We start from the raw sequence: 20,778 nt of genomic DNA on the forward strand, positions 1-20,778 counted from the left end.
GAAGATACAGAAATGAAAACTTCATAGGATCCCAGGAGGAGGAAGAAGACCAGAAGAGACCTTGGAAGTCATCATATCCAGTTACGGGGGTGGGGAACTGAGAAAGCTTGGAGAAGGCTTCCCTAGCACTTTCCATTTATCATCTTCCTTTGTCCTCATCCATTTATTTGATGAGGTTGGGGTTTACTCTCCCCAACTCACAGATCACCCAACGAGGCCTTGGTTTCTTCAGCTGTCAAGCAAGGAGGTTGGACCTGATAATCTCTGAAGTCCATTCTAGGTATACATCTACTATCCTAGCTAAGATATTTATACAGCGCTTTCGTTGGCAAAGCACCATACACATAGTAGTCACTTAATTATGCTGCCTTTTCCCTGTAGATTATCTTCCCTACTTTAAATTCAAGGATGCCTCCATTGTCCATCTCTACAAAGGTGAAGAAAATAGATTGTCCTTTGACAATCATGGGGGTGGGGGTGGAAAATGGGGTGTGGGGGTGGGAAAGGTAGAGGGGGTGGGAGGGTGTCTCTCTCTTAGTCATTGTTGGCAAGATTCTTGCTTGAGTTCTGCTTAATAGGCTGATCCTTCACCTGGAAGATGGTCATATACCCGAGAGCCAGTGTGGCTTTTGAAAGGGCTGAAGAACAGTGAATATGGTGTTTGCTGCCCAACAACTCCAGAAGAAATGCCGGAGCAGAACAGAGATCTATACACAACGTTTGTAGATCTGACCAAGGCCTCTGACACTGTTAGTCGTGAGGGCTTATGGAAAATTATGTCAAAATTTGGTTGCCCAGAGAAGTTCATCAGCATTGTATGTAGATTTCATGATGGTGTATTTGCCCAGGTTCTGGATAATGGACAGTGCTCTTGTGCCTTCCCAGTCACCAATGGAGTGAAACAGGGCTGCATGTTTGCTCCCAACCTTTTTAGCATGATGTTTTCAGCCATGTTGTCAAATGCTTTCAATGAGGATGAACACGGCATCAAGGTCAACTACTGTACTGATGATACAAGTCAAGACCAAAGTGGAGGGAACATTGGTGCATGAATTTCTTTTTGCAGATGATTGTGCACTCAATGCAGCCTCTGAAGCTGAGATGCCACAAAGTATGGATCAATTCTCTGCTGCCTGTGCTAATTTTGGCCTAATAATTAACACCAGGAAAACACAGGTGCTCCATCAGCCACCACCACACCATCCATATGTGGAACCATCAATTACAACAAATGGAGAAGTTTTGAATGCTGTGGATAAGTTCACTTACCTGGTAGTGTACTTTCCAGGGATGTACACATTGACAATGAGGTTGACACACTCATTGCCAGAGCTAGCTCACTGTTTGGGAGGCTCCAAAAGAAAGTATGGGAGAGAAGAGGTATTAGACTGACTACCAAACTGAAGGTCTGCAGAGCCTTTGTGCTGACCTCATTGTTGTATGTTTGTGAAACATGGACAGTCTACCAGTGCCATGCCAGGAAACTGAATCACTTCCATTTGAACTGTCTTAGGAAGATTCTGAGGATCACCTGGCAGGATAAGGCACCAGACACTGAAGTCCTTGCTTGAGCTAAACTGCCAAGTATTCAAACTATGCTTCAGAGAGCACAACTCCAATTGGCTGGCCACATAGTTCAAATGCAAAATGTATGCTTGCCAAAAAGACTATTTTATGGAGAACTCTCGTGGGACAGGCAATCACATGGTGGCCAGAAGAAGCGATACAAGGATACTCTCAAGGCCTCTCTCAAGAACTTTGGATGTGATTGTGTGACACGGGAGACACTGTCACAGGACCGCTCAGCATGGAGTGCCCACATCAGAAAGGGTGCTGTGCTCTATGAGCAAAGCAGAACTGAGACAGCACAAAGTAAATGCAGGATGCACAAATTTGGGATATCCACCCCAAATATTCACAAGGACTATCTGTGCCCAATCTATGGTAGAGCATTCTGAGATTGTATTGGTCTGATCAACCACAGTTGGACACACTGAAACTTCACTTTATCATGGTGATGTCATTTTGGTCCTCTGCCACAACAAAGGACAACAACCAACCAATTTTCCCTACTACTCTGGGAGCTGCCTGAGGACAGATACTATCTCATCCTACTTTTTATCCCCAATGTTTAGCACAATACCTATCTCAGTACATACAGAAGGTGCTTAATAAATGCTTATTGTTTGACATAGCTGTTAACTGTTAAAGGCAGGGTTTGAAGGTAGGTCTTCCTGATTCCAGGTGTAGCATGATCCATGCTGCCTCTCCATACAAATCCAAGTCAGCTACAGAAAACATTCCTTTGGGTTGATTCTCTCCCCTCCCCCACTCAACAACCTTATATCAGTAATATTTTGAACTTATCTTTCTGTCCTATTAACATGTAAGCTCTTTAGAGCAGAGTGTGCTTCATACATGTTTGCATCCCTTATTGCAAGCACAGGACCTTCATCAAGGATGCCCAATGAATGAATAAGTGAAAGAAAGCAAAATTAAGTCAAATCAATAAATATTAAGCATCCTTTTTGTGCTGGGCACTATATTAAGACCTGAGGATTATGCAGTTCCATAATATGGTTTTTCCTGTCTTCTCATTTGGTCAATATTTTATGTTTAATGGTGTCATTTTGACTGATTTCGTGTAAATGGGAGGTACATCAGTGGGGGCTCGGCAGCTAAAATAGTGAGCGGTAGATGTGTATCCCTTCCCCTTCTTCCCTACCTTAGCACCTTGAGTTTGAGCTGTAGCTGTATGGTTGCCACTGTGGTTGGTTTCCCCTTTGAAAAACCTCCCCAGGTCTGCCAGCATGAGTGTAGGTTAGGGGTGAATAAGCCACCCCATATAACAAAACATTTCTTAAGAAAAAAAATTCACCAAAACTGATAAATATATTGAACAAGCCCTCCCTCCCTCCCCTCTCTCCCTTCCTCCCTTCCTTCTTCCCAGCCATCATGATGTAATGGTCCATATTGAACTAAAAGTAAGAACCTGGGTTCAAGCCTTACCTCTGACACTTACTAGCTGTGTAACTCTGAGCAGGTCCCTTGCCTTCTCTGGCCTTCATTTTCCTCATCTGTAAGATAGAGAAGTTGAAGCAGACCCTCCCTCCCCCCAGGTCCCCTTCATGAACTTATGAACCAAATGATCTTCATGCATAGGTGGTGAGTTCCCCATCCATGGAGGTCTTCAAACACAGAAGGGATGGACAATTGTCTAATGTGTGGTAGGGAGATTCTTGGTCGGTTGAGGGTTGAACTAGAAGATCCCAGGGGTCCCTCTCAACTCTGAGTCTCTGGGATTTGGCAAGAGCTGTGTCCTGGGCTAGCGACATCCATGCCCAGAGAAGGCTGGTCATACCTTGGTGTGAACTTGGTTGTGTCCAGGGCTAGCGGGAGGTGAATGTGGAATTCCTACAGACTCCTTTCTGCCTTCCTGGTCAGGCATCTGGGCACCGCAGGCAAGATCTGAAATTGCATCTGCTCCGGAATCCATGTGATCTGACTTATCTGTGAAAGGGCTGAGGAATCTCCCGGCATCCAAAGGATCTGCTAAATATGCTTACAAACAGGGAAAAAAGTGGAATTCCTCATGGGCTCAGCTGCCTGCCCCTGGGCTGGCCCAGACCTTCCTTTCAACGGGGCCCCCATCTTCCCACTCTAGTCCCTGCCATTCCCTACATCTAATCTCTTCCCATCAAAATGGCAAAGGGTCTGAGGGTGGCTTCTCTGCTAGGTGGGGCCCATTCACACCCATGTGTTGTCTTTGATCTTAGGGGTGGACTTGGGAAAAGGTCAGGTTGGCCAACCACTGCTCCTGGGCCCCAGGAGGTGTGAAGGCTGTCCTGCTTTAGGGGTGTCCTGTTGAGGTGGCCCATTCCCAAATGTCCAAGTTGAGGAAAGGCAATGAATGGGGCTATGAACAGGGAGTTTGGAGCCAGGCCGTGAAAGGCTCTAAATACCAAAATGAAGGCGTTTGTTTAGGTTGGATTCAGTGCAACCGATTTAAATGTTTGCTCTGCCAAAGATATTTCAGGGTAAGTGAGTGACTGAGTGAGTGACTGAGTGAGTGCGTGAGAGAGTGCGTGTTCACATCGGGGCCTGACCACTTATTACCTGAGTGACCTCAGGCAAACTGCTTCCCTCTTTCTCTCTGGGCTTCAGCTTTCTCATTTGTAAAATGCAGGGTTGGGCCTGCTGGCCTGTCTGGTTCCTTTTCCATCTAGGGTCCTTTGGGCCTCCTCATTGCTCTTTGGTAAGGGAGGCATCATCCCCCCATTTACGGAGGAAGAAATTCAGGCTGAGTGATTTGACCAGGTCACCCTGACAGTGACATGGGCCAAGGTGGAACTTGAACTGAGCTCTTCGATCAGTGGGGGTCTTGGAGTTGCTCTCACTTAGAAGAGAGCCCTCTTCATGGCGTTCAGCATTCTTTTCCTTTTACCAAGAGCTGCCTTGGATGGCCCTCTCTTTGGCCAGCACAGGGAGGTCAGCAGATGGGTGGAATCTTCACTTACCCACCCAAAGGCATGCTCTCCTGGCATTAAAAACATCATTTCCCCCTTCCACTCTGGAATGCAGAAGGGAGGGCCATGGGTGTGGTGGATGTATGGGAATGCCTTTCTTGAATCTGAGGGCTATCAGGGCAGCTGGGGCTGGGCCTCCATCTGAGACAACTCCCTGCCCCCCACTTTAAGAGCCTAGGTTTTTCTCTTTCCACCAAGGTAGGGCCATATTAAAAAAGTTAACAGCAACAACCTTTGATCCCAGGCTCTAGAGACCAACAAGAGGAGGAGAGAAAGCCAGAATAGGTGGAGCCCCTGGCCTGTGCGGACTCCCGAGGCCAGAGGCTGAGGCCAGAGCCAGCTCGGCTGAGTCTTGGAGTCCTGGTGCGCCTGGCAGCAGTAGAGGAGTCATGGAGAGGGGAGGGCATGCATTGAGGGGAGAAGTGGGACAGCTCCTTTCACCTGGTCCCCGTTGGCCAGCCCCCTTCAGGCCCCAGAGATGGGGACAAACGGCGATGATCGCCTTTGAATGCCCCATTCTCTGCTTTTCCTCTCCGGCCCGTGAGTGGCTTGGCCGAGGCAGAGCTGCCTCACAAAAGCGCATTCATGTCAAGCTGGGGTTTGGACAGGGACTGGGGGGAAGGGGCCGTGGGAGGGGCGGGACAGGGGCGGTGTTCTCATCATCCCTCGGAAAGAAGGTTGGCACCCATTCCACATGCCAATAGGAACTAGTGACGCTGCTGCAGATGCTGAAAATCAACTTCCTAAAAGCCAGCAGTGACCTGGCCCCTTCTTGGGGCGCAGGAAGCAGGGCTGCCTGGCCACTCTCCTACCCTGGAAGCTGCTCTGGCTCCCCGCTCCCTCACGGATAGCATCATTAGAACTGGAAGGGGCCTCAGAGGTCAAGAAATCATCTTACAGATAAGGAGACTGAGGTTCATAGTGGTCACACAGCTACTCAGTGCCTGAGGGAAGATTTCATCTTCCTGATTCCAGCCCACTCCCCACCATCTAACATATGACCTCCCATCTCTTTATCAGACAGACACCTCCCAAGCTGGTTCCCTCTTCTGTCTCCATCCTGATTTCTTCCCTGGAGAGACTCCAGCACTAGCACTCCCACCCCTCCATTTGAGGTCTCATCTCCAGCCCTTGGGCCTTCGACCAGGCTGTGCCTGTGGCCAGCAGCTTCTCCCTCTTCACCTCCAGCTCCTGTAGGTCCTGTAGGGCTCAGTTCAGATGTTACAATCAAAGGCTTTCCAGCTTACCCCAAGAGATGACAGTTCCTCCCATGGTCCTGAAATGACTTCTTTTGCACTTTGAATTTATCTATGAACATATCTCTGCAAGTAGAAGTCAGCTCTTTGGGGACACGGGCTATCCCTGTCACCTTCTCCTTTCTGGGTCTCAGTTTCTTTTCCTGTAAAATGAGAAGGTAGGGCTAGGTGGCTGTCATGGTCCTTCTCAGTCCCAGGATGGTGGGTCTGTGGTCTTCTGCTATGTAGGAAACAGAAGGGCTTAAGGGCTGCCTTAAGGGCAGCATAGCTCCCTGGCCTATGCCTATGTGGCCCGCATACAGCCACCCCTGGTGCTGCAGGAGAACCAGAGGAAAGAGTCACATGTCTACACTGCCCCTACCCACAAAATAAGGAGTGAAGGTGTCCACATAGATGCTTCCCACTCCTCCGGGATTGGACCAATCCAGACCACGTTAATTATAAGGCCAGTCTCAGAAAGTACCATCTGACTTTCATTTGGTCTCCATTATCCCTTCTTTGGAATACACACACACAGACACACAAAGACACACACAAATACATGCGTGCACATCTGTCCTGAGGCCTGGTCTTTCAAAAGACTGACTTCTCTGATTTTTAATGCCAACAGGCCACTCAGGGCAAGGTTGCCCAGGAAAAGTCCGTAAGAGCAGTGATCCTGAGCGTGCTTCTAGGAGGCTCTCAAAGCTAATTATCTTCTGTCCCTGGAAAGTGACCTTCCCTCCCAGAGAAGATGTTGGCTGTAGAGCAGACAGACAAGCAAAGTGAGGAGGAAACAACCCCTTCTACTGATTTGGTTACCAAGCAAGAGCTTTGGTAGAGTTGGTGTGTGTGTGTGTGTGTGTGTGTGTGTGTGTGTGTGTGTGTGTGTGTGTGTGGTATGACATGTGATATGTGGTGTGTGTGTGTGCTGCATGTGTGTTTGAGCCCCTGGGCTGTATCATGGCTTCAGCTTTGGCAGATTTAGTGGAGAAGAAAATAGGAAGTCAGCTGTTCTGGTTCCTGCCAATGGATTTTCCTTGTTTTTAAATTCTGTCCCAATTGTTCCAGAGTAGGCAGGTATTGTTTAGGCTGCCCCAAGCTGGGGCTTCAGGGCAAGTTAAAAGGAAGGAGAAAAGCTGGAGGGGCTCATGTATCTGTCTCCCCAGTTCTCCACCAAGTCAGCAGCACCTATTAAATGCCTACTGTACACTAAGCACCTTTTGGAGAGACCAGGCCAAGTTTGGAGCATAGGAAGACGTGTTTTCAGGGAAGAACCTGAGCTCAGCTGAGTTTGCTTTTCCCAGTAGGTCACTGGTCCTACAGAAGGGATCTTGTAATCCTATATACCAAGGGGGTATTCTGGGAGACACACATCCCAAACGTGTCCCAAGAGTCTTGTCTCCAGGGAGGAAAACAAGCCCCCCAGTGCTTCCCTTTGGAAGGAGCCAGCCAGGCACATGATGTGCTCCTGACCTGGCAAGCTCCTCCTCATCTCCCCTGACTGGGAGGATTCCCTGTGTGGAGCACTCTCGTCTGGAAGGGGCAGACATTGGTTACTTAGGTCTGGACAGCAGGAGATGGTCTACGGTGGGGTCAGGCAGGGCCTCTGGGGACCCAGGTGTATGCCCACTTAGGTACCAACAACAGAGTTTGGAGAATGTGGAAGACACAGGCGAGGGAAAGTGGTTCTGACTGAGCTGGGATTTCATGGGCTTTTCCTCATCACTGAGGGTGGGAGTCCTCACATGTGGTGATGGATGGGGATGATGTAGGATGGGCCCATGGGCCATGGGGAGGAGGGTGTGGGACCCCAGGGACTGGCAGCCCTTGCAACATGGCCCCGCTTTGGACCACCTTTGTGATTTCTTGTTCTTAATGGTGGTAAATGGAAAGGCAGGTGATTTGGGTTCTGCGTTGCTCCTGGGCGTAGGCCAAGGAGAAAGCCAAGCCTAGCTTCCCCTCACACAGCCCAAGGTTCACAACACACTTGGCAGGAATTAACCTTTGTGGTGGAAACATGGAGCTGCTTCCCCTGGGCTCATGGTGGGGCGTGTGGAAATCACTGTACAAATGAAGCTTTAGGAGGAAGAACTCCCCCTGCTTTCCTTCTCAAATGAACTTTATTAATGCCTGTTGGTTTTCCACTGATCATTTTTGGATGTGCCCTCCCGTCTCTTCTCCCACCCCCTACTGGACCCTCCCTTGAGATAAAGGACATCAAGTCAGATCCTTGATGATGGAGCTAGCGCTCTGCCCCAGTAGTCCCCCACCTTTCTGCTGGGTGGGTATTGTCCACTGTTTGTTCCCTGGGGTCATTTTATTTCCCACTCACACTGCAGTGGCTGTGGGGTGTGTCCACCCTTCCAAGGGGAGAGTGAAGTCTTCGAAAAATCTCCAGAGCTAACCCCAGGATGGGTGTGTCTGCAGCACCCACAGCATGATGGGGGGATAATCCTGGGGAAGCTGTGGCCTCGTGGGAAAAGCTGATGAACCCCAGGCCCGGGGAGTCAGGCGTGGGGCTGTCCGAGCTTCGTCTCAGCGTACTAGGCTCCAGATGATTCCTGCGGCTTGTCCCGAGAGGCCAAGATGGGCACAACTAAGAATTGAAAGCAGAATCTAGTGTGTGCGCTTGCACATGCCTGGGTGCTGGGGTGGGCATGGGGAGGCTAGCACTATTTAGTGGCCTCTGATGCTGAGTCCCCACAAAGACCAGAGTGAGGCCCCCGAAAGCCCTGCTCCACACCACCCAATCGAAGCAGCTGCCAGTCTTGGTCCAGGAAGCTGGCTGGTCTCTCTCACAGTGTGGATGCCTATCGAAGCCTGAGGACAGGAGCTGTCCTCACTTCCTGTAAGACTGGTTGCCTGGAGCACAGAAGCAACAAGGAGCCACTCAGTCCAGTGCCTGGTGCCCATCCCCAGCCAGCCCAGCCCTCCCTCCTGGATGTCATACTGCTGGCCTGCCCAGGAGGGATCCTGGGGAGCTCGGCTGCCCAGGGCATGATGAAGGCCTCCCCTCCCCAGCAGGCCTGGCTGTTTGGGGTTTTTTCCTCCGGCTGATTCAATTCAAGAAACATATATTAAAATGCCTACTAGGTGCCAAGCACTGAGCTAAGCCGTGGGGATACAAAGAGAGACAAAAGACAGGCCCTGACCTCAAGGAGTTTACACCCTAATAGCGGATCCTGAGGGGGAGCCCTAGAGAGAGCTAGGCCCCTGATGCCCACCTCACTGTGGTCCTCACACAGTAGGCGCTCAATCCATGCTTGCTGAGTTGAGCTGAGCTAATGTTGCTTGTGCTTTGGTCAGTGGGTCCCACATTTCAGCCCTCTCTGTTTCGGTCAGGAACAGCTAGCTGGTATGATGGCCCCTTGAGAGGTCACAGAGCAGGAATGAACCTCAGAGACTGTCAAGACCAATGTCCTCATTTTACAAATGAGGAAACTGAGGCCCAAATCAGTGAAGAGCTGTGCCTATGGTGCAGAGAGGGGATGTGAACCCAGGTCCTGACTCCCAGTCTAGTTCCCTAGGTCTCATCATCTCTGTGATGGGAGTCCTGAATCACTTGCAGGCCATTCTGGTGTGGGGCTCCATCTGGATAGCGGAGGACCGTGGGGCAGAGCCTGGGGTGGCCGGGGCAGTTTTATAGGGTCGAGGCTCCTTTCCAGCCTCCAAAGTGCCTACAACCCCTGGCTACTCTGGCCTTTTAATTCTAGGATTTTGAGGCTCTCTGGATTACTGGCTAAGCCTGAGGGTCCGTGGTTATTAAGAAATGCCTGCTGACTGACTGACCGAGGGCCATGCGAGAGAGGAGCGGAGATGGGATTCCTTCCACAGGCACCTATCAGGCACTGACTGCGGGGGGCAGGGCTGTGTTTCTCACGATGCTGGATCCCCTCGCTCTCTCTGCTCACGGCAGGAAGGCAGTAAAAGTGTGCAGAACGGAAGGAGTGGGGTAGAATCAGGGAGGAGGGAAAGGGAAGGGGGCCGCCCCATTCCTCAGCGTGGAGGCTTCAGTGTCCTACCCGGGTTTCCACTGACCAGGCGAGCACCAGGTCAGGGATCACTGCTGTCCTCACGTTGGGATTTTTATTGCTTAGTGCCTGGCCTGGAAAAGCAAAGGTTGGAGGCTGCTCTGGCCTCCCTTCCTCCCACAGCTTCCTCTGGGCCTCCAGGCTGTTCCAGGGAGCACAAGGGAGCGGATGCCAGCATGGACACACTCCTGCTGAGAGGGGACCAGGACCCCTGTCATAGGAAATGCCAGACGGAGCCTCAGGTCAACAAAGGGGAAGGCTGCAGGGCTACCCCAGGGCAAAGTCTCCCAACACCCACAGCCTGGGGGCAGGGGGTCAACACCCAACCATGAGATCAGCAGCATCCCTTGGCAAAGGAAGCCCAGGCCTCCGCCTCGGCCTCTGTGGCTTTTCACATCGAGCTGGCCCAAACACAGATGTTCCAGCACCAAATAAAATCCCACTCCCCAGCTCCCTCTCCAATGCCTCTAACCCTCCATCTTCTTCCTGGCAGTCCTGGGGGTGGAGGCAGGAGATTTCCCATCTCCATGCCTTTGCCCAGGCTGTCCCCTCCAACCTGGAGTGCCCTCCCTCCCTCCTTCCTTCCAGACTGTACTCCTCCGGGAGGCCCTTCCAGGCCGCCAACACTGCTAATTCCTACTAGCTAAGGTCACTTTGTTTCTTCCCCCAGCCCAGTGCTTGGCATGTAGTAGGCACTTAATTGAGCATAAAATGATGTGCCATGCAGGCTCCCAGGGACCATTTAAAGTATTTCACTGTATGATGCTGAGAAGTCTCCTTCTCCTCGCCCAACCTCAGTTTCCCCACATGTACTTTGAGGGGGCTGACCCAGACCCTCCTCAGAATCCTCTTGCTCTGATAGTCTGGGGTCTGAGGAGCCATGCAGGATGGCAGGGGAAGCCGCTACTTACTTTGCCTGCCCCTCACAGCAGAGCCTGTGGAGCTGGGCCGGCCGGTCTGCTGGGGCCCTGAGTGAGAAAATTGAGGGGCGATGGCTGGGGTCTTGGCCTTCCGAGGACTCAGGCCATGTGAATCGGGGGTGCGGGGGATCCGGGGCTTGCTGGTGAAGGCTGCGCTGAATTCTCTACAACGACATTGAGCATTTCTGGTCAGGGCTGGCAGAGGCCAGGAAGGAGAAGGCTGAGGGGTTGCTTCAGCATTGGGGCCTGGCCTGGTAACAAGGACCCTGGCATCCACCATGGCCCACACCCCTACCCCTGGGACTTCTGGGAGAGCTCAGTAAGTGTGTCTTCCAGGGACGACCTTGGGTGACCACAGGCACCGTGGGAAAAGCTGAGTAAAACTGGGGAGGGCAGTGGAGAGAATGCTCTGGAACCAGGGGGATTAAAAAACCCCACCCTGTCAAGGGCAGGGCCCAGAGCAGTGCCTTGCATCAGTAAATGCAGACTGACTAGGTGTGCAGACCCCAAGGCCAATCTCCTAGAATTAAGGCAGGCTCCAAGGGATCACAGAATCCCAGAGGTAAGAGCTGGAGGGAGCCTTAGGGGTTGACTCGTCCAAGTGATGCAGCTTACAGATGGAGAAACTAAGGCTCAGAAAGGTCCAGAGACTGACCAGGCCCCGCCACATGGAGGCCCAGGGACCTCGAGCATGGTCCATGAGGACAGTGGGCAGCACCTGCCAAAGTCTACCTTCATCACTGCAGAGGTGCCCCTTGACCAGAGCCACAGCGCACTGGGGCTGCCTCACTTAGGAGGGTCAGCTACAGAAGGTCCTGGAAGAGGAGGAGGAGGAGGAGGGAAAAGGACTGATCTGGCTTGGGAAGGGTTTGTGCCAGAGGCACGGGAGGACGGGAGGGAGCAAGACTGCCTAGAAAGGAGGCCATGGGTGGGGCTCACAGCCTGGGTCACAGATCCTCTCTCCTCCTCATGAACAAGAGCTCAGCTTGGTGTGTGGAGGGAGCACTGATGTGGATAAAAACATGGCTCCTTGCAGCATGTCCCTGGTGCCACTGATCAGGCAGGTCCAGGAAACAGCCTCTGAACACCTGAGGCCTTCTCTACTCTTAGCTCCCCTGTCATTCCTAATCACACAGAGGGTCAAGCTGAGAAAGTGGAACTGATCTGGTCACATGAAAACCTCATGGTACAGAGGAAAGGGCCTGGGTTCAAATCCTGCCTAAGTTGGCTCCCTGTGGGACCACCTAGGCTTGTGGTTCTCTCATCTCAGTCACTTCCTTTCTTCATCTGGCCCTTGTGGATCTAGCTTGGACCCTGGGTCCTGCTCTCCCTGGAAGGGTGGCTCCACTCAGGAGTGCTAGGAGGTGAGCTCAGGACCCTCATCCTCACCAAACTCCCCTTTGGAAGAGAAAGGGACCGAGGCTCTCCGAGGGGACAGAAGCTCCGAGGCCACTGCTTCCCCCATCCTCCTGGACCCTTGCTGAGCCAGGCTGAGCAGTCACATGGGAGAGACGCAATGTCTAAAGACAAAAGGACTGTTGGGGGATGGGGAGGAAGAGGGGGAGGAGGGAGGAATGAGAGAGAGGGAAGAAGGGGGAAAGAAGGTGGGGACAGACAGAGCAGCCACAGTGGAGGTCCCTAAGGGTGGTAAAGAACGGAGAGTGATCTCTCTGCCAAGGCCTGGCTTTGGGAGCCCCTGCTCTGGGGGCCCAGAGGGATCGGGTTCCTCATTTATCTCTCAGCCTGGGCTGCCCCGGGACAGTGGATGTGACACCTTCACCTTGTGGGCCCTCGGGAGGACCTGGGGGGGGCTCCTTCGGGGGCAGGAGATGGAGGAGAAGGGGTCCTGGAGGGTGGGGGATGGATAGGGGGTCCGGGTCCTCTCTCAGAAGCTCCTGCTCCCCAGGGCAAAGGCTGGGAACTCCCCGGTGGCCTCCAGGCCCTGGAGGGCTCTCAGCTGTCCCACCTCTTCTCTGCCTTTAGTCCACTCCATGGCTGGGAATGCCTCCCTCCTCCTCGGGCCCCACCCTCTGAGGGGTTCCAGGGCCTCTAGCCTGCCACCCGAGCCTTCAGAGCGTTCAAATGCAGATTTGGCCCTAGGTTTATCAGGTGGCCACAATGGTCCTGGGCAGGGAGTTGTGCTGCCAGCTTTCCCAGGCAGCTTGTCTGCTGGATGCCTCTCACTTGGAGGATGCCTAATGAGGAAAAGAGGAAATAGGGGAATGGGAGAGGGATGGGCAGGGACCCTGGAGCCGCCTCCCAGCATGGGGAGAGCTGTGCTCTGGTGTGGCCCCAGGAGGTGCAAGAGTCAGCCAGGGAAGGATGTCTTCTAGGGCTCAATCCCCAAATGGGAAGGATGAGGGGGGAGGTGCTGTCCCATTGTGGGACTGTGTCCCATGCTATCGCTCCTGACACACTTTGCTGCCAGCTTCTCCCTGGGCACCTCTGCCCAAGTCTCCCTTCCTCTGGAAGGTCTTCCCTTGGCCCAGCCCCTCGAGCAGTCCCTTCCAGGGTCAGCGCCTCGAAGCCCTTTCTATTTCTCTTGTCTGTCCTGACTTTACATGCTGAACCACACCCCCCTCACCCCCCACCCTCCCGCCCCCTCCTCCTTTGGGCAGGGGCTGTTTCTGGTTTTGTGTGTTCATTTTATCCCCAACACTTATGGCAGGGCATACAGTAAGTGCTTAATAAATGCTGGCTGACTGATCTTTGTGACAGGCCCTGTGTTTGGCACAGAGTCCCTGCCCTGGAGGATCTTACTTCTCAGTGCCCATCTGAGCACAGGAGACACATCCAATGAGAGGGGCCAGGACAGGCCCAAGCAAGTGAGGAGGGCTTGGTCCAGGGTCAGAGATGAGGGGAAAGCCCCTCTGGGTGACACACTGGGCATGGTTCAGCTGGTGGCCTGGGACCTCTTGGGCCTCTCCAATGGGGATGCTGGTGTCTGTCCAGCCTGTTCACGGGGTGTCCTGAATTCTTCTTACTGACCTTGCAATCTGGGCACCGGGACCTTCTCCCCTTGGACCCCCAGCCTCTTCCTGCAGAGCACTCCTGGGATAGGCAGGATTGAAGGGCATCTTTGCCACTGCCAAAGTGGGGGGACAGCCCAGTCAGCCTGGGCTCTGTGAAGCCAGTTCCAGACACTGCCCAGCCTGGTTTGGTCTCTCAGAGGACAGACTGCAAGGCCTGACATCACCCCTCGAGTGTTCACACCTCCACAGAGGCTGTTTGCAGCTCTGGGCCAAGCACAAAGGGACCTCAGAGGCCTGGGGTCATCCAAGTAATCAGTGTCAGAGGTGAGCCTTGAACTCAAAAACAGGTAGTCTTTCAGAGGGTCAAACTGTCAGATGACACTGTGCTCCAGAGGAATCCTCAATGGCCCCTGATCCTGGGCTTTTTGGCCCATATCCAGCTGCTGACTCAGCAAAGTAGCCATGAGCATGTTCTCTCCCTCTCTCTCTCTGTCTTTGTCTCTCTCTCTCTGTGTCTCTCTCCCTCTCTCCTTCTCTCTCTTTCTCTCTCTCTCTCTCTATGTGCTGCCCCTTCTGTTTGGGAGGCTGATTTTTCACACCACACCTTAGACGTGACATTTGCCCCCACTGAAAGGCATCTTGCTGGAGTGGGTCCAGGGCTCTCCTGGCCTGCCCTGTGGCTTGGCATGCTCTGCAAATGGGATGAGTCTGCTGTCTGGGCCTGGATCCAAGTCACTGGGAGATGTTAAACCTCATTTATCATGGCAACATCAAACGACAAGCTTCATGGCCCTCCACGGTCTGCCTGCCATTGACTTCTCCAGCCTGGCCTCCTAATGGCATCTTTTGTGAATGCACCACTCCACTCCACTGGCCTCCCACCATGCTCCAAGGGCTTCCTACAAACTCTCCCCCAAATCTGCATTCGCGGACTTCTCTCCATGTTTCCATGCTTCCCTTCCTTCTAGGCTCAAATGCTAAGTTCTCTCTGAGCCTCCCCTGCTGTCAGCGCTTTCTCCTTCTTCAAATTATCTTGTGTCATCCGTGTCCATGTTGTGTCCCCTGAGTAGAATGTAAACTCCTTGAAGGCAAGAACATATCTTAGAACAGGGTCAGAATTTGAATCCAGGTCCTTTGACTCCAAATTCAAGGCTCCCTTTCACTATGTCATGCTGACTTCCTCCTCTAGGCCTCAGTTTCCTCTTCTAGAAAATGAAGGGGCCAAACTAGGTAAAGCCTGGGTCCACCATCATCTTCGTGCTCATGTCTGTGCTGAGTTTCCCCCAGAAGATAGAGACACAGCTGGGTTTGGGCACAGTCACAACTGATGGGTACCAGGTGGCTCTGTGGTGTCTGGACCCTTCCCAGTGTTTCAGGGGATGCTGGGGGTCTGGGGCCCACACAGGGGCTGGAGATGCCTTTGACCTTGAAAGGACCATGAGGTTTAGAGAGAACAGTTTCCTCTCCGCTGTTCTCAGGGCCAAGGCTTCAGTACACCTGGACCCTGAACCAACTAACTGGGGACCAAAGATGAGGGCAGGGCGCCCAGGGTCCAGCAGAGACCATTTCCACTGGCAAGGGAGGGCATTCCGAAAAGGCTTTCTGGCACAGGGGGTCCACTGAAGATATGGAGAACAAAAAATCACAGAGATGGGGGTGGGAGACAGACAAGGAGATGTGGAGGGGAGGCTGGGGCCCCACTGGGGCAGGCCAGGATCCTAAGGACACATATCATTGGCCAGCCACCAAGGTTCTCTGTGTAGATGGAGCGGTGCACTAGGCCCTGCAGGATGGCATAGAGGGGAGAGGTCAAGAGCAAGATCCACGAGAAGGCAACCACCATCGACCTGGTATGACAAGATGGGGTCTGAACTGGGATGGCCAAAGAGGAAAGTGAGAAGAAGCATTCATGAAGACCTACTATATGTCAGGCACTGGAAACACAAGGGAAGGTAAAACAGCTTCCCAGAATGAGCTTCCCTGGTTCCTCCCCACTGTGGCATCTTCTCATGGGGGGAGCCCCTGAAGAACTCCTCCAGACACAGGGACTTCAGTGGAAAACCCAACTTGAAGCTTGGCCATGTAAATTTGGGGGCAGCCAGGTGGTGCTCTCTGAGTTCAAATCCAGCCTCAGATACTTCCTAGCTGGGTGACCCTGGGTTAAGTCATTTTACCCTGTTTGCCTCAGTTTTCTCATGTCAAATGAGTTGGACAAGGAAATGACAAACCTCTCCAGTATCTGTCAAGAAAACCCCAACGGGGCCACAGAGAGCGTGAAACAACAGAACAACAAAGGTGAATTTTTACATGAATTAAATGGACATACAAGGAGCCCCAGGCCCCACCTTCAACTGGAAGATAGTGTGGAGGTGAGCTCTCAGGAGGCACCAATCATGTGCTCAGGCTGGCAGTAGCCTCACTCAAACCTGGGCCCAGTCAGCTTTCATTTGGGATGATGGAAGAGTGATACACAGGGTCTCTTTCTCTTAAAGCTCGCTATGTGGTAATGTGGTGGACGTTCCCATCTGGCTCCTTAGAAGCCCCCCACCCTCAGGGTGATGGCCCATGGTGCACACAGCCTACGGAGGGTCAGCGGGAAAGTGCATCACACGCATACATGCACATGCACACACACACACATGAGATTCCCCCTCTGCCAGCTCCCCTTGTGGCTGGTGGCCTGGACTAGGCCAGGGTATCCCTATGGATGTCTCCTTTTCCACTCAGCCTCTGAGGGAATGGACCACAGAGAGACATGGGCAGCCACTTGAGGGCAAGCAGGGATGGCCTTGGGGGCTGCCAGAGAATTTCATAGGAGCAAGGATGGGGAACTAGGAAACTCAGTGGTCAAGCCCAATCTTCTCATTTTACAAAGGTGGAAACTGAGGCCCAGAGGGAAGAGAGCTCCTTCCTGGTCCTGGGCTCTGACTCCTACCTGTTGGGCTGTCTGTCTGCTTGGCTTTGGGCTGGCTCCCCCTGGCTGGGCTCATGGGCTGAAAGAACATGCTGGCCTTCCCGCTGGGGCAAGGCAAACAGCTTGTAGGGTTCCGTGCTGAAGGCTGTAGGGGAAGACAGAAAACATTTCAAGGCTAAGTTGGGCTTTTGCGATCTTGTAAGACACTGTCCTCGGACCCCTCAGTCTGGACCATCTGCACCCCCTCGGACTGGGGCGTCCCCTCCCCCTCCTTGCTGTTTGCACAGGCTGCTCTTCTCCTGGTTCAAGGGCCTCTCCTGGCCCCTTCCCTCTGCTGGGGATGCACAGTCTGTTTGCATGTGGCCTCCCTCCTGAGGGCAGGGACTATCTTCTGTCTTTCTTGGGATCCCCAAGGCTTCTCAGCACAGTGCCTGCCACACAGGAGACCCTAATAAATGGTTGTTGCCTGAGTGATCCTTGGACAAGTCAAAGGATGCTCAAGCTTCAGGCCCTGGTCAATGAATGAAAATCATTACTGATTTTCAATTGATTGTTGATTGGCTGACAGCAGAATATTTCTCCTGACTAAAGCACCCCTGTTTTACTCTTCCCCTTTCAGAAAAAAAAGTCTGAAAAAGCCCGGAAACCTTGGGGGGCCCTAGAGGTTGGCCCCATGTGGTCCATGAAGGACACAAGGGCCCCGGCCCAATGTCTGACCTCCGGGGGAAGCTGGGGGCTGGTCCAAGGAGGCTGCTCATGTGGGCTCACATGAGGGGGTCAATTCCTTTCAGTAGAATGCTTTTGCTTCAACTCCTACATCCACACTGGGGAGCTTCCCAGATTATCTGGTAAGGCATCCTAACCTGTGAAGGGAAGCTAGGACTCAGCACTGTCTGAGGGTTGATCAGCCAGTTGAGGCTGGGTCTTCCTCTAGAAGATGAGGGCCCAATAGGAGATCAGGCTCATCCAGTCCAATCTGCTCCACAGCCAGATAAGAAGGGCTGAGGCCCCCAAGTAAAACAAGGAGGCCAGTGAGCACATAAGAGGCCCAGTCACCTTCTCAAGACTGAAAAGTTGTCCAAGTCACTCAGGTCACTGGAAGGGCATCTAGGACCCAAGCACAGGCCCCAGGGTGCCTTCCATTTCAGTGTTTGATGTGTCAACAGGGAGTGGGGTGGGGAGGGGGCCAGATTCCTGCTCTTCAGATACATAATTTCCCTGGGAATGCTGATCTGGAAAGATAAAGACCTCCAAAGATGGTGCAAAGGAGGAAACAGAGATAAGCCTTGGGTAGTGATCCCTAAGCTGATACTGAGATCACAGACGCAGTAGGGAGGGACATTAGCTTGCCTATTTTACAGATGAAGAAACTGAGGCAGTGAGTGGCAGAGTCGTTGCTCAGACTGAAGCTTCCTGACCCTGGCTCAATGGCTCACACACTAGAGAATGTGGTACCTCCACCCAGCCAGTCTGTCCCTGGGAATCTCACCTCCTTCCACAGCCTCCATCTCTGTGCACTGTGTCTAAATCAACATCTTGATCTGCGTCTGACCTCCCACTGGAGAGGGAGCTCTATGGGGGGGCTCCCAGGGCACCCCCAACTCACCAGGTCAGCATGGAATTCCCAAGCTTTTCCCCAAACCTGCTCATCCTGATAACATTCCCAGTTCATTGATAATGATGACTCAAGAAGACCCAAGTTCAAATCCTGCCTGAGACTTCTTGTGTGACTCAGTTTCCTCACATGTAAAAAGAGGGGCCAGACTCAGGATACAAAGTCCCTTTCAGGGCCAGATCTAGCATCAGTTACTGGTCACTCATTGGTCCCACGGGCTCCTGGGCTCCAACTGCCCTTCATTATTCTCTGCCTTGTTCCCCTGCATTTTGATCCCATGTTCCTTCTCTCCTCTCTCCAACCCTGGCCTTGGGAGCCAGCCTCAGCTCCCAAGTTGGCCCATCCCCTCCTGCCACATCCCATGCCCTGCTCCCCAGTTCAGGTTCCCATTATGCCTTGCTTGGACTTCTGCCACAACCCACTAATTGGTCTTCTGACCCGAATCTCTCCCATCTCCACCCACCCACAAATCTTCCTCAAGTGGAGCGCTGGACATGCCACCCTCTTACTCAAGCACCTGCCACTGCTTCTTCCTATCTGGCAGAGAATGTTCGACCCTTCACAACTTTCCAGACCTTACGTTCAACATGTTGAGGGGGCCTCCGTGTCTCCCCCGACCCCAGACCTCTTGCCACCATGGTGAAGTCTGGAAGAGTCCTTCCCTGAAAGGTAGTTGGGGCAGGCTCTGAAGTGGAAGATAAGGCCTCCTGGTGGTGTTTGCCCTGCAGCACCCTCAGAAGGACTTGGAACGGTCCAGGACTGAAGGAAAGAATGAGCCTGGGCGAGAACCTGAGCTTCCAGGGGCCTACAGGGCCCCTAGAGCCCTGCCCCAGTGGGGGGCCACTGCTTGGCCTCATCTCTTTCTTGGAGTCCTTGGGCCCCTTCAAGAGCCATCTTCTATCCAAGTCGCTAAGTCAGTCAGCATCTATTAAGCACTTCTTGCATACAAGTGCTGCGCTAAGTGCTGGGGATAATAAAGGCAAAAACAATCCTTGCCCCAAGGAGCTCATAGCAGACGGGTCAGACAAGATCTGTGCAGGGTGAAGGGAAGGCGGCATCTGAGGGATGGTGCTACCATTGAGGGCGGCTGGGAAAGGCTTCCTGTAAAAGGTGGAATTTTCGCTGGGACTTGAAGAAAGCCAGGAGGCAGGGATGAGGAGGGAGAGTGTTCCAGGGATAGGGGATGGCCTGGGGACCAGCGCCACTGGGTCACATGATAGATGATGGAGAGTAAGGTCTACAACAAGGAAGGTGAAGGGCGATCAGATTCACTGGAAGTCACCGAATGTACATGTAAGTCAGGAGATTCCATCAGAATTGTGGGAACTCTGTGTGGCAGCTGAGTGGAGGCAGACTGGAGTGAGGGCAGACCCTCCCATGGGTTGTCACAACAGTCCAGGTGAGAGGGCATGAGGGGCTGCACCAGGAGAGGGAGCATCCAAGAGATGCTGTACAGGGAAACTCTACAGGCCTTGACTGAGCAGACTGACTATGGAGCGAGGAGAAAGGGATAGAGAATGAGGAGGTGGGGATGGCTCAGGGTGCGAGCCTAGGGAATGGGAGTGCCATGGTGAAGCCTGGAAGAGAGAAGGGTTCAGAGGCTGGACCATTATGCCACAGGCCTTTCCTAAAGTGCCCCCATAGAAACTAGGGATGGGAAGCAGGCAACTGGGGAAAAGATCTTCGGAACACATCTCTCTGTTTATTATCCGAGAGGGAGAGACACACGAACAGATGCGTACAAGGAACCAAAAGCCATGCCCAAGCAGGTTATGAATGGATGTCTCTGAAAAGAAGAAATGCACCCAGAAAAATCTAAATCCTAAGAGAAAGCAATCCAAAACAAGCCTGCAAGCAGGGTCCGAAGGCAAGGACAAAGAAGAGACGAGCAACTTTGGTGAGGCTGTGGAAAGACAGGCACGCTGATATATAATCAGACGGAGCAGCATTGAGAAAACCTAATGCTCATGCAGCCCCTACTATGTGCCAGGCCCTGCGCTGAGCACTCGACAATTAGCATCTTATTTGATCCCTGCAGCAACAACCCTGGGAGATAGGTGCTATCATCTCTGTTTTACAGACAGGAAAACTAGGGCAAGTACAGCTTCAATGACTTGCTCAGGGTCACTCAGCGTTTGAGACTGGATTTGGACTCAGGTTTCCTGACTCCATGCCCAGTATTCTGTCCACAGCACCTAGCTGCCTCAATGGTCAATGCTCAGGGCTGTGGGGTGGGGAAGACAGAAACACTAATAAACTGTTGTCAGACTAGTGAAGAGATCCAGTCATTCTAGAAGGCAATCTGCAAAGAACATGACCAAATGGCTGCCCCTCCAGAGGCGTTCCTTACAGCTGTTTGGAGGGGAGTGTGGGAGTGCTCAGGCAGTCTCTACCTTATCTCTACCATCCTGGCTCTGCCCCCTCCCTAGAGTCCCAATTTTCTTGTATTTAGTTTTTCTGTACATTTCTTTCTGGCATGTTTTCTTCCCTACTAGACTGTGATTTCCTTGAGAACAGGAATTATTTTTACTTTTCTTTATGTCCCCAGAGACTCCACTGCTA

The 20,778-nt window shown here is 52.6% G+C and overlaps 1 protein-coding gene across 9 annotated transcripts in view; it reads right to left on the reverse strand.

The window, feature by feature from the left end:
• ARMC9 (armadillo repeat containing 9) overlaps positions 1-20,778 on the reverse strand; it is a 144,291-nt gene that overhangs the window by 1,641 nt on the left and 121,872 nt on the right. For 2 of the 9 annotated variants that reach the window (XM_072637440.1, XM_072637437.1), the window contains 4 exons: positions 16,623-16,746; positions 12,682-12,910; positions 10,707-10,879; positions 7,866-8,360 (listed from right to left, as the gene is read on the reverse strand). In XM_072637440.1, coding sequence (XP_072493541.1) covers positions 8,300-8,360; positions 10,707-10,879; positions 12,682-12,910; positions 16,623-16,746 — 587 coding nt within the window. In that variant the 3' untranslated portion in view covers positions 7,866-8,299. Of the gene's footprint in view, positions 1-3,009; positions 3,078-3,361; positions 5,926-7,865; positions 8,627-8,988; positions 9,132-10,706; positions 10,880-12,681; positions 12,911-16,621; positions 16,747-20,778 lie in introns of those variants that run through there. The other 7 variants (XR_011973260.1, XR_011973261.1, XM_072637438.1 and 4 more) reach the window with 7 other exon arrangements.

Source organism: Notamacropus eugenii, chromosome 2 (assembly GCF_028372415.1).
Source record: "Notamacropus eugenii isolate mMacEug1 chromosome 2, mMacEug1.pri_v2, whole genome shotgun sequence".
Taxonomy (NCBI): Eukaryota; Metazoa; Chordata; class Mammalia; order Diprotodontia; family Macropodidae; genus Notamacropus; species Notamacropus eugenii.